Source organism: Etheostoma spectabile, chromosome 24 (genome assembly GCF_008692095.1).
Source record: "Etheostoma spectabile isolate EspeVRDwgs_2016 chromosome 24, UIUC_Espe_1.0, whole genome shotgun sequence".
Taxonomy (NCBI): Eukaryota; Metazoa; Chordata; class Actinopteri; order Perciformes; family Percidae; genus Etheostoma; species Etheostoma spectabile.
Genome location: NC_045756.1, coordinates 7,946,731 through 7,963,416, shown reverse-complemented (window position 1 = coordinate 7,963,416; position 16,686 = coordinate 7,946,731). Strand labels below are relative to the sequence as shown.

Genomic DNA, 16,686 nt, shown 5'->3' with positions numbered 1-16,686 from the left:
ACACACACACACACACACATACACACACACATTATTGTCTGGCAACATTACGGGAAGGATTTCTAAGGAGGTCGAAATTGCGTTTGCTTAACCTACCAGACTGCATGTAAATAAACAGTAATTTTAAAATAGTAAAATATACTTCATTCAAAGTCAACAGAAACAAAATAAAAACTATAAAAAAGCCGTTTTGGGTCGTCTGTCCACTTTTCAAAACATCACAACTCTAATTTTTGGTTGAAATAAACACAGTTTACTGATTTACATGTGAAAATACTGTATGTTGGCTCAATACACTCTAAAAGTATTGTTTTGTTTTTTTAAATGGAGTCTGGTGGGTTTAGCGCTAGCGACCTCAAAGCTGTTTCTGGTTAAACAGATCTGTTAAAAAGTTCTATCTCTGTAGGGATCGTTTTCATAATGTTGTCAAACACTTAATCGGAAATTAAATCGGAACCTGTCAGTAGCAAAAACTGCCCTTTTAGTGGACGCAAAATGATGATGCACAGAATTTCCTGCTGCACGAGGAAGTGGAACATCAAGAGTATTGCCACAGAACACTTCTTCTTCACACATTCCTCTACACTCATGCACAGGGGCAGACTGGGACAAAAATTCAGCCCTGGCAATTCAGTCCCTTATCAGCCCAATTTCAGATGAAGAGGTTATTTGCTTTGTAATTTCAAAAACCAGCCTCATGTGACATTACTGCATCAGCAGCATGAGGCGCACTTACAGACTTTCATAATTAAATATTACATACAATTCATAAAACCTTCAAACTACCATGGCAACATCTTAGACTAGAATGGAAATGCTTGCATATTTAAAACAAATTATTACATACTTAAACACCTAAAACACTAAAGTACCAGACGTGAGCTTTTATTTTGAAAAGTAGAAGCCCAACGCCACCAGACGGGAGGCTCCAGGCTGCAGCCGTACAGTCGTGCATATTTTTTGTCAAACTCGTGGGAAACACCAGCGATCTGGGCCGCTCTTTTTTCCCAGTGGCCCGAATCGGCCCAAGAGTTCCTCAGGCCTTCTGGGAGTCACCACTTCATGTTTCAGTGTACTTTATAATTGGCTTCAATTTCATCCTTAATAAAAAATGTTAATCTTTTTTTCAGGGAATTTGGGGGCGTGTGACAAAGGGAACAACAAGATGTCAACCAACCTCCACCAACATGTACACCCCCTCCCCCCGCATCGCTCATTCTATCCTGTGATAGGATGGCCATGTTGATTAGGACATAGTCCTAATCTGTCTTTTTTTGCCAGGCACGACTTGTTGCCCCCGGCGACGCACCTCTCGGGCCTGGTGATCCGGGCCGGCTGCTGTCCACCGACGGCTGCTGAAACCTGACGTCTACAGTCAACACAAACCAGCGGTGTCAACTAACTACATTTACTCCAGTACTGTACCTAAGTCTAGATATTAAGGTACTTGTACTTTACTTGAGTCTTTTCTTTTCATGCCACTTTCTACTTCTACTCCGCTACATTTCAGAGAGAAATATTCTACTTTTGACTCCACTACATTCATCTGACAGCTTTAGTTACTAGTTACTTTACGGATTAACATTTTTGCACACAAAACGCATGTATTTTATAAAATCTGAAATATAACGGCCTACAAGTCCAGCTGAGATGAGGAGACCATTAAACACACAGCTGGTTGGATCCTTTACACTAGATATATATATATATATATATATATATATATAATATATATATATTTTAACGCAGGACTTTTACTTGTAACAGAGTATTTCTACAGTGTGGTATTAGCACAAGTAAAGGATCTGAATACTTCTTGCGCCGCTGACACAGACCCAAATCTACCGGCTGCATGGGGTAAGTGTCGGCTTGTTAATGTCTGGTGCAATTTCTTTTGTTAAGCGACAGAAGAAAAAACAAAAAAAAGTCCTAAAATTTTTTTTTAGGACTTTCAAATATATTTTTGAGCCAAAAGTGAATTTATTTTTCCTTACAAGCCACTTATTTAATATTCAAGTGACAGTTTAAAGAAATAATTCCTGCCACTCTAACACTTCACCACTGAGTGCACTTATATCTTTATAAATATTATTTAAGAAGGTTGTACTTTTTTTTAATTACATTATACTTATGGATATATGCACACATAAAAAAAAAAGTTTTTTTACATTCTTTCCATTGTCTTGTTTCTTTATTTGTGAATACTTGTTCTTGTATTCTATCTTATTTATTATTTCTTCTGTATGCATGCTGTGTGTCTTATATTTTGCTACTTTAGCACTGAAATGTCCCAATTTGGGATCAATAAAGTTTATCTAATTGAATCTAATAAAAAACCAAATGTGCTTAACTTCTTTAAGTATCCACCAGAGGGAGCTACAGAGTTTCACATCTCACCAGCATGTTGCTCTGACTTCAGGGTCCTGACACAGCACCTGCTCAAAAACATCTCCCTTGTGCCTTTCAGACAATTCAAACAATCTGGTTTTAAACTTGCAAACATTCTACTTGTACTTGCTTTACTTAATTCTACTTTATTTTGTATCGGTATGATCCTAACTTATCAAATTTTATTCATCAATTCAGAAAGTTTGGAAGGTGCACTGTCTTTTTTACCTTTATTATGATGGTGTATTCTTTTCTGCAGTGTTGAATGTTGTTGTCTTTGTAGTTTGATTTAATGTCATTGCAAATAATGCCCCCCCCCCTTCAATGATCGTGGGGTTTAGTATTAAGTCTAGTTTCAATGGGTTATTATTCAGCATGATTTAACTGACATATAAAACAATACTGGTAGGTGATAGCTGGAAGAGAAAAAAAAACTGTGTGTATGCATGCGTGTGTGTGTTTGTGTATGTGTGTGTGTGTGTGTGTGTGTGTGTGCATGTGTATTTGTGAGTCTATGTGTGTGGGTATGTGTATGTGTGTAAACGGTATGTGTGTGTATACAGTATGTGTGTATGTGTGTATATAAATGTGTGTGTTTCTGTATATGTGTGTGTATGTTTGTGTGTATCTGTATGTGTGTGTGTATGTATGTATGTATGTATGAAGGATTGCGTGCGGCAGATAGCCGCAGTAGTGTTTTCTCTCTCATAATATTCAAATGTCTTGTTTCTTTCTCCCATTCCGATATTTCAATTTTGAATACTCGCCGACAGCCCTATTCCACTGATGGCGCCGCTGAGGAGCTTTTACCTGTTTCTTTGAGTCTGGTTCCGTGTGAGGATATCAGGGGGGGTTCAGGTACCGGTCGGAGGGAAGCAGGTGTGGTCTGCAAAACAGAATGCAACAGTTTGATATGGCCATCCCTTCCACTGGCAGCTCAAAGCATCACACGTTTATACTAGGCCTGTAACAATTATTACGTGATTGTAAATGTAAATGTGCTGTATTTATATAGCGCTTTTTCAGTCTTAACGACTACTCAAAGCGCTTTTACATCTACAGGAAACATTCACCATTCACACACATTCATACACTGTGACCGAGGCTGCCGTACAAGGTGCCACCTGCTCATCAGATAAACACTCACACACATTCCCACTCCGATGAGCAGCACCGGGGACAACTCGGGGTTCAGTGTCTTGCCCAAGGACACTTCGACATGGGACTGCAGGGCCAGGGATTGAACCACCAACCTTCCGATTGGCAGGCAACCGCTCTACCACTGAGCCACAGCCGCCCCTTGTCAAATCGCAATATTTATTTTTTTTCCCCATGGTTTCCTATTTCAAACGCACTTCGCCAGCAGCGTGTTCCCGGTGAAATGGACATTTGGGTTCCAGCATTATTAGGAATGATCACAGCGAGCACAACTTATTTCACCACAGACTGAACAAATACTGAACTTATCCTTTAATGTGATGTCTAGACATCGGCCAGTTAATTACACCTAAACAGCAGAATAAATCCCCCCAAAACCACAGATTATTGGGCCTGCTGTAACCTTCAGCATCTCAGAGCTCCACTTATCTAGACACGGGGCAAATTATAACTGGGGGGTTCTGGTTGTCGTCCTCCAGGAAATGTTAAGCATCAAGCACTACACGTCCTGCATTCTGGTGGGTTTTTCTGCAACAATTTGCATGCAAATGTATTTATTAGTGGAACTATTATTAATTAATTAATTAATATGCTGTATTGGCTGTAATTAGTTCTAACCTTCCCACCCCACAGCCTATGCATTTATGTATTTGCACACCAAATAACTGCAGGGATTTGTATCGAGCAGATTTTTAAAATTTGAATGCCAGTAGTCGCGGGTTTCGTTTGACGGTGCAAAAACAAAAAAGACCAACCTTCACAGTTTGTCCTGTTTGTCTCCTGTCGCCGTCGCCGCTGCCAAAGTCCCCAGACGCCTGCGAGACAGAGAGATTTTCACACATACTAAAACATTCAGACACCGACAATGACTGAAATATCGACATGAGGAAGCGGAATACTCACAGCGTCAGAGTCGTCCTCGTCGTCACACAAACGCTCGGCCGCCCGAGGGTTTCCCACCACTCTCACATCTGCAATCTCCCCCTGAACACACACACACACACACACACACACACACACACACACACACACACACAACACCCACACACACACCACACACACACCCACACACACACACACACACACACACACACACACACACAGCTAATATTACACCCTGACTCATTGTTTGCAATCACCAGTGGTGGAAGAAGTTCCTTTCTTAAGTAGAAGTACTAATTCCACACTGTAAATTAGAACAGTTACAAGCTAAAGTCCTGCATGGAAAATGTTACTTGAGTAACTATGTAAGTATCATCAGGGAAATGATTTAAGTATTAAAGTAAAGAACTCTCCTCCCAGTGTAGAAAGAGTAAAGGTCCACCAGCTGTGTGTTTCATGGTCTCCATCATTCAGCTGGACCTGTAGGCCGTTATATTGTTGCTAGGTTACTTTATAATAAAACATCAGACTTTATAAACTACATGTGTTTTGTGTGCAGAATTTCTTATATGTAAAGTAACTAGTAACTAAAGCTGTCAGATGAATGTAGTGGAGTAAAAATCTCCCCATGAAGTTGGAACATAGCTCGAGGATGTGGTTCCAGAAAGGGGATCTTCACAGCTGGTTAAAACAAAGGTGAAACTGATACAAAGGTTTGGAACGATAAAGGAAATCCCGGGAGAGAGAGCCCCCCCCCCCACCACCACTCCCGAGTACCTGCGACCATTACACACCGTAGAGGATGGACAGAAGTAAGAAAACAGAGTCCTGAAAAGTTGGAGTCTTGCGAGTTTCGCTAGAGAAGGGCAACAAACAGGAAGGAGAGAATCTATGTGGAACACCCCGCCACAAATGTCCTCATTTTCATTTCGTTTTTAAGAAAGACACAGCCAACAAAGAAATCTCACTTAACTCACCTTTGCCCCAGCTGTACCTGGAACACCAAGATCACCAGAGTCCCCCTAAAGAAGGGAAAGACTTTTTTTTTTTAGAGAGAGAAAGCTTTTTCCCTTATTTGATAGTGACAGTGGATACACAGGAAAGGGGGAAAGATGGGGGATGACACTCAGCGAGAGAGCAAATCAGAAATGTAGTAACAACTTGAACGTTTTCCTGTGTTCCTCGAAGACTTACGTGTGCATATTGGCCGAAGGGTTTTAAGGTAATTGGGGCAGCACCTAACTTAATAATGTGAAATGGGCAAATAAGCACCAAAAAACTTTAAAGAGAACATTATGTAAAAAGACTTTTTCTATCTGGATGTCAAAAAAAAAGAGAAGATGTCCAAACAAAAAAATAAAATAAACAGTATAAAAAAACTTTCAAATGTCAAAATGTAAATAAAAAATATTTTTTTTTTTTAATTCAAACTGGGAAAAGACAAATTATCCGTAAAATAAAACCTTCTATACATCAAAAATCTAAGAAAAAAACATAAAAATTAATTGAAAATCACAACTTTAAACACACAAAAGTGTGAAAAAAAGAGAAGTGAAATAAAAAAAAAAAAAAAAAAGTCAAACTTCAAACACACTTTGTCAAAGTTAAAAAACCCAAAAAAAAGTTGAATAAAAATCAAGGGGGCCCCTGGGTAGCTCACCTGTGCGCGTGGCCCCATACACAGAGGTTCAGTCCTTGCGGCGGGTTCAATTCCACCCTGCGACCCTTTTGCTGTATGTACTTCCTCTCTATCTCACCTTTGACGTCTAAGCTGTCTTGTCAAATAAAGGCCTAAAAATGCCAATATTACTAAAAAATAAAATAAAAACAAGAACATCACCGGCAACTCTGTCGTGATTGGCCAACGGCGCCTTCAAATCAAATAATATTATACGATACGGACCTGTGTTGTTATAATTACTGCCCGATGGCGTTTTACTTGCCCTGGCCATCAAGAAAACTCTTACTGTTGAACCCTTCCTCTAGTGTGTTTTTATTATAAAGTGTGACTGAAAAGGGAAAAAAAAACTGTTTCTAGCCACCTATAATACTGCTGAAATACTAACAAGGCGTAGATGAGCGGGTGGAAAACAAAATAGACGCACGTTTATCCTGACTCGTGAGACATATTCAGACTCTACATCAGTCTGTTATTCTCACCTTCTCTCCCTCGAGTCCGGGTTGACCCGGTCGCCGGCAGGACCAGGGGGCCCTGAAACGGCACACAGGATAGACACAAGCATTCTTTTTTAAACACTGATTCATTTCCTGACAATCATCTAATCGTCTAAAAAGACTAGAACCCTATCTTACACCAGCGCAACGCAAAGCCCGACCCAAGTGTCTTTGATATTATACCGTGCGGGAGTGTTTTCAGGTGCATTCGGGCACGCTGGTCTTACGGAGGGTGTGTTCAGGTGCTTCTGGGCGTGGGCTGATCTTACAGGGAGTGTTTCAGGGTGCATTCTGGGCGTGCGGTCTTACAGGGAGTGTGGTGTCAGTGCATTCTGGGCGTGCGGGTGGCTTACAGGGAGATGGTTCAGGTGCATTCTGGGCGTGCTGGTCTTACAGGGAGGGTGTGTTCAGGTGGCATTCTGGGCGTGCTGGTCTTACAGGAAGGGTGTATTCGGTGCATCTGGGCGTGCAGGTCTTACAGGGAGGTTGTGTCAGGTGCATTCTGGGCGTGCGGTCTTAACAGGGAGGTTGTTCAGGTGCTTGTGGGGTGCTGGTCTTACAGGAGGTGGGTTCTTGCATTCTGGGCATGCTGGTCTACAGGAGGTGTGTTCAGTCTATTCTGGGCGTGCTGGTCTTAAGGAGGTGGTCGGTGATTTCTGGGGTGCAGGCTACAGGAGGTGTATTCAGGTGCATTCTGTTTGGCTATCTTGAGGTAGCAGGAAGTGATCATTCAAACTAGCAAAGTGTGTTGGACACGCCCTAAACACACCGCAACGGGCGCTTCACGCCGTGCTCTCAGAGCGTTAAAATAGGACCCTAAACTTTTTTACTCTACATCCTGCAATGAAACGGTGGCATCCTACTCACTGGCAGACGGCGGGGCTCCGTCCAGTCCTGGAGGTCCAGGGGGTCCAAACGCTACGGGGCCGTTGGGTCCCAGAGCCCTGAGACACCAGGGGGGCCGGGGGGCCTGGGGGCCGGGAGGACCACGGGTACCCTGGGTACACAACCACAGTGTCCTTACGTAAATCCAAAACCAGGTTTAAGTCATGAGTACGTTTACATGCACAAAATATTTCACGATTATTCAGAATAGGAAAATATCCTGATTTTGATGCATCATGTAAACAAACATATCACCTTGGATATTATATATAGCAATTTCAGATTAAAACATGTGGGATATGACGGAAAAACTGGGGTTTTAGAGTGACAAAACCCCAACAAAGTGATTAATCGGCTAATCATTTATATTTTTGTCTGGTTTAATTTAGAATAAAATAGATATTTTATAAACTACATGTTGTTTTGTGTGCAGAAATCTGAATGTGTAAAGTAACTAGTAACTAAAGCTGTCAGATGAATGTACGGCAGTAAAAGTAGAATATTTCTCTCTGAGTGTAGTGGAGTAGAGTAGAAAGTGGCAGAATAGAAAAGACTCTATTATATTTAAAGGATGTCGCGCGTACCCGGATCTTGTCCAGGTCTGGGAATCCCGAGCCCTCCATGTCAAGAACGTCATCAACACATAAAAAACACGTGAAAAATGGAAACTAACTGAAAGTGAAAGAAAGCAAGTCTGAAGTGTGTGGACGTACGGGTCGGTCCCGGCGTGCCCGGTCCGGGCGGTCCGGTAGACCCGGGGGCCTCTGGGTCCGGGTTGACCCTCTCCAACCTCCCCCTGCAAACAGTCACACATTTGACATTATCGATTGTGTCCAAAATATTTGCGATTAACAATATCATTGCTCAAATTTATAAACATTTATTCATGATTTTTTTTCTAACAGATTAGTTTTGGGGCGTTTATTGTGACGTTCAGACAGGAAAAGGGGAGAGATGACACCGCAGGAAACCGCCGCCTGAGCCTCTATATATGGGCGCTCGCTCTACCACTAGAGCCACCCAGGCAATAATAATTTTTTAACAATAAAGTTTTGACTGAATTTGAGTACACCTTTTGTATATACCGCTGTCATGTGACCCAGATAATCAGAAATACTTGGTAGTAATGTAGTAACCAAATACAGAGCGCATGCACTACTCTGAAACAACTCTCCGCTCTCCTTTGACTTGTATTGGGTGAAGGTTCCAATACCAAGTAAATACTAGGGGTTGGTAGCGACCCGTTCATTAGGGGATCGATCCCCCCCACCACTACTGCTAGCAAACAACAGAAACATGCTAAAGGCGCCAGATAGCTCTTTGTGTGAACTTTTAGGAGACCAAAGTGGAAAGAGACGTGAGGAATCAACAGAGGAGATGGGGAGACGCTAAGCTAACGTTAGTGGCCAACATTATTACGTTTGCACGATTATTTGTACAAGTCAATATCCAAATATCAGTTTTAGGCTAACTATGTCTCTAGAAGTAAACACACCTCTTTATTATCATGAAACAAAAAGGCACCGCTGAAAAAAGTTTACAGTTATATTTTGAAGTTTCTGATTTTTTCTTTGAATTACAGAAAATCTCTGTGTCTCTTTTGCCATTCGTCGCAGCCTCTCGCGATGACAATACACAAAAAATATATTGTGCAGCCCTGCAGACAACAGAATCCATCCATCTTTAGTCCACCAACCTTTGGCCCTTAATCCAGCAGATCCTGTATTTCCTGTAACCCTCGTGGCCAGCGGAACCCTGGGAAACAGAGCAAAAAGAACAAAATAACACCAGCAGTTTATTATGAAATGATCTAGAAATGCCTAGATAGATAGATACATAGATACTAGTATAGCCCTGACCATAGGTACATAAGTCGGGCCTAGGACCTTATTATCCTGTAATTCCCCTTGTGGATTAATAAAGTATACATTATTTACATTATTTGTTTACGAAAAAAAATCTCATTGTAGATCAATACAAACAAAGACGCTTACACTTTTTCCATCCTCCCCTGGATCGCCCTGAAAGATAAAGAACAACCAGTGAGTGACATTCACGTGGAAAAGGAGTAGCAAAAGATGCCCGTCCCCTTCCTCTATCTCTGTGTTGGCGCTCTAACCTGCAACTGATTTCTAGGACTAGCTATAGACTATCTGTCCAATCTGAGGACTATGGTTACCTGGTCCTCAGATCTCTGCAGGGTAAATCCGACAGCTAGCTAGACTATCTGTCCATCTGAGGACTATGGTTACCTGTCCTCAGATCTCTCAGGGTAAATCCAGACAGCTAGCTAGACTATCTGTCCAATCTGAGGACTATGGTTACCTGGTCCTCAGATCTTGCAGGGTAAATCCAGGCTAGCTAGACTATCTGTCCAATCTGAGGACTATGGTCCTGGTCCTCAGATCCTGCAGGGTAATCCAACAGCTAGCTAGACTATCTGTCCAGTCTGAGGACTATGGTTCCTAGTCCTCAATCTCTGCAGGGTAAATCCAGACGCTAGCTAGACTATCAGTCCAATCTGAGTTTTCTGTTGACGACTAAGACGTACACATGTTCCACCAAAACAAATTCCTTCTTGGCACTATTTTGCAGCGGCACCGTGGCTCCGTCCGGCGCTTAGCTCCCCCAAGAAGATTGTGATTGGTTTAAAGAAATGCCAATAAACCAGAGCATGTTTTTCTCCCATCCCGAATTCTGTGAGGACTAGAGAATCTTATGTCAGTGTTTGAATCAACCTATGTAACAGGTTAGTCATATTCCCCCACCGGTACTGTGTGTATTTTCTGTATATTGTCTTAAGGACCCCCTCTCCAGAGGTTTATCCTTCTAATGAAAAACACTCTCCAAAAGTATCTCTGTACTCACAGGTTCTCCATTGGTTCTGCAGGTCCTGGGCCCCGTCCGACCCGGTGGTCCCGGTGGCCCGGGGGGTCCAGACACCTGCTGCACCACAGAGCCATCCCGAGCCGAACTACCTCTGCTGCAGGACCGGGGGACCGGGTGGCCCCATAGGCCCGGGGACCCCGATCTCCTTTATTGCCGGAGTATCCAAAGCCGAACTACCCTGGTGGGGAGGAATAGAAAAAACATATTCAGATAGGCCTGTAACAAAACACAACTGTCACAATAGCATAAAAAAACTTCCTAAGCGTAGAAAATAACGCTGAAAAGGAAAAAACCTGGACAAAAAGCATCAGGGGGCGCCTGGGAGCTCAGTTGTAGAGCGCGGTAGAGGTATATTTCTCGACGCATAGGGCCATGGTTTGAATACGACCGGGGGCAATTTCCCGCATGTCTTTTCCCTCTCTCCCCATTTCATATCTAAGCTGTGCCACTGATTAAACGCGTAACTCCAAAAAAGAAAAATGTAATGAGAAACAAACGTGTTGGAAAAATTCTGAACGTATGTCAAAAACGTGAAACATTGGCGCCCGGGTTGCTCAGTTGGTAGAGCGCGCCCCATATTCTCTATTTGTATAAAACAGAACAAACAAGGTAGGTGTGAAAGCAACGTAGAAAAAAACTGAAAGAAGTTCTCCTGCAGTGTAACAAAGTTTACGTACCTTTGCACCTTTTTCTCCTCTGAAGAAAGAAGAAAAAAAAAGAAATAGTAACGTATAGGTAAATGCTGCTGATGATACAGATAAACTGAGGGATCTTTCTACCTTCAGTCCGCGTTCTCCGCCCTGAGAGGACGAACCGGAGGAACTGGTGCTGGAGCCGGAGTCTCCCTTTGGCCCTGCGGGGCCCGTGTCCCCCACTGAGCCTTTCGCTCCTTTGTCGCCTTTTCTCCCCTTTAGCGCCGCCGGGACCTGAAGCATGTGTTACATAAGAATGAATAAGGAAGAACTTGGTTTTGGAACCCAGCTTTGATTCATCATGCAGAAGACAGTAATCAGCTCCGCTGCAAATGCATGCTCCAAACAAAAGCATGACACTGACCCCAGACCCCACATGGCATGCACTTAAAGGGCAACTTCGCTTTTTTTCAACCTGGACCTAGTTTACAATGTTTTTGTGTGATTGATGACTGATGAACAACATGTAATGTTTATGTAAGTTAAAAGGGCAATTGTGTGCTTCACTTTAAGTCAACAAAATGTCTTGTTTTGCCGCTGACAGGCTCAGATTATATATACATATATATATATATATATATATATATATTATATATATATATATATATATATATATATATATATACACACACACACACACACACATCCACACACACATATTGTCGCAACATTACGGGAAGGATTTCTAAGGAGGTCGAAATTGCGTTTGCTTAACCTACCAGACTGCATGTAATAAACAGTAATTTAAAATAGTAAAATATACTTCATTCAAAGTCACAGAAACAAATAAAAACTACTAAAAAGCCGTTTTGGGTCGTCTGTCCACTTTTCAAAACATCACAACTCTAATTTTTTTGAAATAAACACGTTTACTGATTTACATGTGAAAATACTGTATGTTGCTCAATACACTCTAAAAGTATTGTTTTGTTTTTTTAAATGGGTCTGGTGGGTTAGCGCTAGCGACCTCAAAGCTGTTTCTGGTTAACAGATCTGTTAAAAAGTTCTATCTCTGTAGGATCGTTTTCATAATGTTGTCAACACTTAATCGGAAATTAACGGAACCTGTCAGTAGCAAAACTGCCCTTTTAGTGGACCAAAATGATGATGCACAATTTCCTGCTGCACAGGAATGGAACATCAAAGTATGCCACAGACACTTCTTCTTCACACATTCCTCTACACTCATGCACAGGGGCAGACTGGGAACAAAATTCAGCCCTGGCAATTCAGTCCCTTATCAGCCCAATTTCAGATGAAGATTATTTGCTTTGTAATTTCAAAACCAGCCTCATGTGACATTACTGCATCAGCAGCATGAGGCGCACTTACAGACTTTCATAATTAAATATTACATACAATTCATAAAACCTTCAAACTACCATGGCAACATCTTAGACTAGAATGGAAATGCTTGCATATTTAAAACAAATTATTACATACTTAAACACCTAAAACACTAAAGTACCCAGACTGAGCTTTTATTTTGAAAAGTAGAAGCCCACGCCACCAGACGGGAGGCTCCGCTGCAGCCGTACAGTCGTGCATATTTTTTGTCAAACTCGTGGGAAACACCAGCGATCTGGGCCGCTCTTTTTTCCAGTGGCCCAATCGGCCCAAGAGTTCCTCAGGCCTTCTGGGATCACCACTTCATGTTTCAGTGTACTTTATAATGGCTTCAATTTCATCCTTAATAAAAAATGTTAATCTTTTTTTCAGGAATTTGGGGGCGTGTGACAAAGGGAACACAAGATGTCAACCAACCTCCACCACATTGTACACCCCTCCCCCCGCATCGCTCATTCTATCCTGTGATAGGAGGGCCATGTTGATTAGGACATAGTCCTAATCTGTCTTTTTTTGCCAGGCACGACTTGTTGCCCCCGGCGACGCACCTCTGGGCCTGGTGATCCGGGCCGGCTGCTGTCCCACGACGGCTGCTGAAACCTGACGTCTACAGTCAACACAAACCAGCGGTGTCAACTAACTACATTTACTCCGTACTGTACCTAAGTCTAGATATTAAGGTACTTGTACTTTACTTGAGTCTTTTCTTTTCATGCCTTACTTTACTCTCCTCTACTCACATTTCAGAGAGAAATATTCACTTTTGACTCCACTACATTCATCTGACAGCTTTAGTTACTAGTTACTTTACGGATTACATTTTTGCACACAAAACGCATGTATTTTATAAAATCTGAAATAACGGCCTACAAGTCCAGCTGAGATGAGGAGACCATTAAACACACAGCTGGTTGGATCCTTTACACTAGTAATATATTATATAATAATATATATATATATATATATATATATTATTTACCGCAGGACTTTTACTTGTAACAGAGTATTTCTACAGGTGGTATTAGCACAAGTAAAGGATCTGAATACTTCTTGCGCCGCTGACACAACCCAAATCTACCGGCTGCATGGGGTAATGTCGGCTTGTTAATGTTGGTGCAATTTCTTTTGTTAAGCGACAGAAGAAAAAAAAAAAAAGTCCTAAAATTTTTTTTAGGACTTTCAAATATATTTTTGAGCCAAAAGTGATTTTTTCCTTCACAGCCACTTATTTATATCAATGACAGTTTAAAGAAATAATTCCTGCCACTCTAACACTTCACCACTGAGTGCACTTATATCTTATAAATATATTTAAGAAGGTTGTACTTTTTTTATTACTTATACTTATGGATATATCACCTAAAAAAAAAAGTTTTTTTACATTCTTTCCATTGTCTTGTTTCTTTATTTGTGAATACTTTTCTTGTATTCTATCTATTTATTATTTCTTCTGTATGCATGCTGTGTGTCTTATATTTTGCTACTTAGCACTGAAATGTCCCAATTTGGGATCAATAAAGTTTTCTAATTGAATCTAATAAAAAACCAATGTGCTTAACTCTTTAAGTATCCACCAGAGGGAGCTACAGAGTTTCACATCTCACCAGCAGTGCTTCTGACTTCAGGTTCCTGACACAGCACCTGCTCAAAACATCTCCCTTGTGCCTTTCAACAATTCAAACAATCTGGTTTTAACTTGCAAACATTCTACTTGTCTTGCTTTACTTAATTCTACTTTATTTTGTATCGGTATGATCCTAATTCAAATTTTATTCATCATTCAGAAAGTTTGGAAGGTGCACTGTCTTTTTACCTTTATTATGATGGTTATTCTTTTCTGCGTGTTGAATGTGTTTTCTGTTGTAGTTTGATTTAATGTCATTGCAATAATGCCCCCCCCCCTTCAATGATCGTGGGTTTAGTATTAAGTCTAGTTTCAATGGTTATTATTCAGTCATGTTTATTAATCTGACATATAAACAATATGTTATGATTAGCTGGAAGAAAAAAAACTGTGTGTATCTGTGGTGTGTGCTGTGTATGTGGTGTTGTATGTGTTGTGTGCTTGTGTTTTGTTGTGCATGTGTATTTGTGAGTCTATGTGTGTGGTATGTGTATTGTGTGTAACGTTATGTGTGTGTTACATAGTGATATGGTAGTGTGATATAAATGGTGTGTTTCTGTATATGTGTGTGTATGTTTGTGTGTATCTGTATGTGTGTGTGGTATGTATGTATGTATGTATGAAGGATTGCGTGCGCAGATAGCCGCAGTAGTGTTTTCTCTCTCATAATATTCAATGTCTTTTTTCTTTCTCCCATTCCGATATTTCAATTTTGAATACTCGCCGACAGCCCTATTCCACTATGGCGCCGCTGAGGAGCTTTACCTGTTTCTTTGAGTCTGGTTCCGTGTGAGGATATCAGGGGGGGTTCAGGTACCGGTCGGAGGGAAGCAGGTGTGTTCTGCAAACAGAATGCAACAGTTTGATATGGCCATCCCTTCCACTGGCAGCTCAAAGCATCACACGTTTATTAGGCCTGTAACAATTATTACGTGATTGTAAATGTAAATGTGCTGTATTTATAATCGCTTTTTCAGTCTTAACGCTACCTCAAAGCGCTTTTACATCTACAGGAAACATTCACCTTCACAACACTCATACACTGTGACCGAGGCTGCCTACAAGGTGCCACCTGCTCATCAGATAAACACTCACACACATTCCCACTCCGATGAGCAGCACCGGGGACAACTCGGGGTTCAGTGTCTTGCCCAAGGACACTTCGACATGGGACTGCAGGGCCGGGATTGAACCACCAACCTTCCGATTGGCAGGCAACCGCTCTACCACTGAGCCACAGCCGCCCCTTGTCAAATCGCAATATTTATTTTTTTTCCCCATGGTTTCCTATTTCAAACGCACTTCGCCAGCAGCGTGTTCCCGGTGAATAGACATTTGGGTTCCAGCATTATTAGGAATGATCACACGCGACACAACTTATTTCACCACAGACTGAACACATACTGAACTATCCTTTAATGTGATGTCTAGACATCGGCCAGTTAATTACCCTAAACAGCAGAATAAATCCCCCCAACCACAGATTATTGGGCCTGCTGTAACCTTCACATCTCAGAGCTCCACTTATCTAGACACGGGCAATTATAACTGGGGGGTTCGGTTGTCGTCCTCCAGGAAATGTTAAGCATCAAGCACTACACGTCCTGCATTCTGGTGGGTTTTTCTGCAACAATTTGCATGCAAATGTATTTATTAGTGGAACTATTATTAATTAATTAATTAATATGCTGTATTGGCTGTAATTAGTTCTAACCTTCCCACCCCAGCCTATGCATTTATATTTGCACACCAAATAACTGCAGGGATTTGTATCGAGCAATTTTTAAAATTTGAATGCCAGTATCGCGGGTTTCGTTTGACGGTGCAAAAACAAAAAGACCAACCTTCACAGTTTGTCCTGTTTGTCTCCTGTCGCCGTCGCCGCTGCCAAAGTCCCCAGACGCCTGCGAGACAGAGAGATTTTCACACATACTAAAACATTCAGACACCGACAATGACTGAAATATCGACATGAGGAACGGAATACTCACAGCGTCAGAGTCGTCCTCGTCGTCACACAAACGCTCGGCCGCCCGAGGTTTCCACCACTCTCACATCTGCAATCTCCCCCTGAACACACCACACACACACACACACACACCACACACACACACCACACACACACACCCACCACAACACACACCCACACACACACCACACACACACACACCACAACACACACACACACACAGCTATATTACACCCTGACTCATTGTTTGCAATCACCATGGTGGAAGAAGTTCCTTTACTTAAGTAGAAGTACTAATTCCACACTGAAATTAGAACAGTTACAAGCTAAGTCCTGCATGGAAAATGTTCTTGAGTAAAACTATGTAAGTATCATCAGGGAAATGTAGTTAAAGTATTAAAAGTAAAGAACTCTCCTCCCAGTGTAGAAAGAGTAAAGGATCCAACCAGCTGTGTGTTTCATGGTCTCATCATCTCAGCTGGACCTGTAGGCCGTTATATTGTTGCTAGGTTACTTTATAATAAAACATCAGACTTTATAAACTACATGTGTTTTGTGTGCAGAATTTCTTATATGTAAAGTAACTAGTAACTAAAGCTGTCAGATGAATGTAGTGGAGTAAAAAGTAGAATATTTCTCTCTGAGATGTAGCAGAGTAGAAGTAGAAAGTGGCATAA

The 16,686-nt window shown here is 41.5% G+C and overlaps 1 protein-coding gene across 2 annotated transcripts in view; it reads right to left on the bottom strand.

The window, feature by feature from the left end:
- LOC116674007 (collagen alpha-1(XVIII) chain) overlaps positions 1 to 16,686 on the bottom strand; it is a 57,160-nt gene that overhangs the window by 22,878 nt on the left and 17,596 nt on the right. For both annotated transcript variants that reach the window (XM_032506479.1, XM_032506480.1), the window contains exons 3-6: positions 4,450 to 4,530; positions 4,302 to 4,361; positions 3,199 to 3,274; positions 1,310 to 1,369 (exon numbers count right to left, since the gene is read on the bottom strand). In XM_032506479.1, the coding sequence (XP_032362370.1) occupies positions 1,310 to 1,369; positions 3,199 to 3,274; positions 4,302 to 4,361; positions 4,450 to 4,530 (277 nt within the window). The remainder of the gene's footprint in view (positions 1 to 1,309; positions 1,370 to 3,198; positions 3,275 to 4,301; positions 4,362 to 4,449; positions 4,531 to 16,686) is intronic.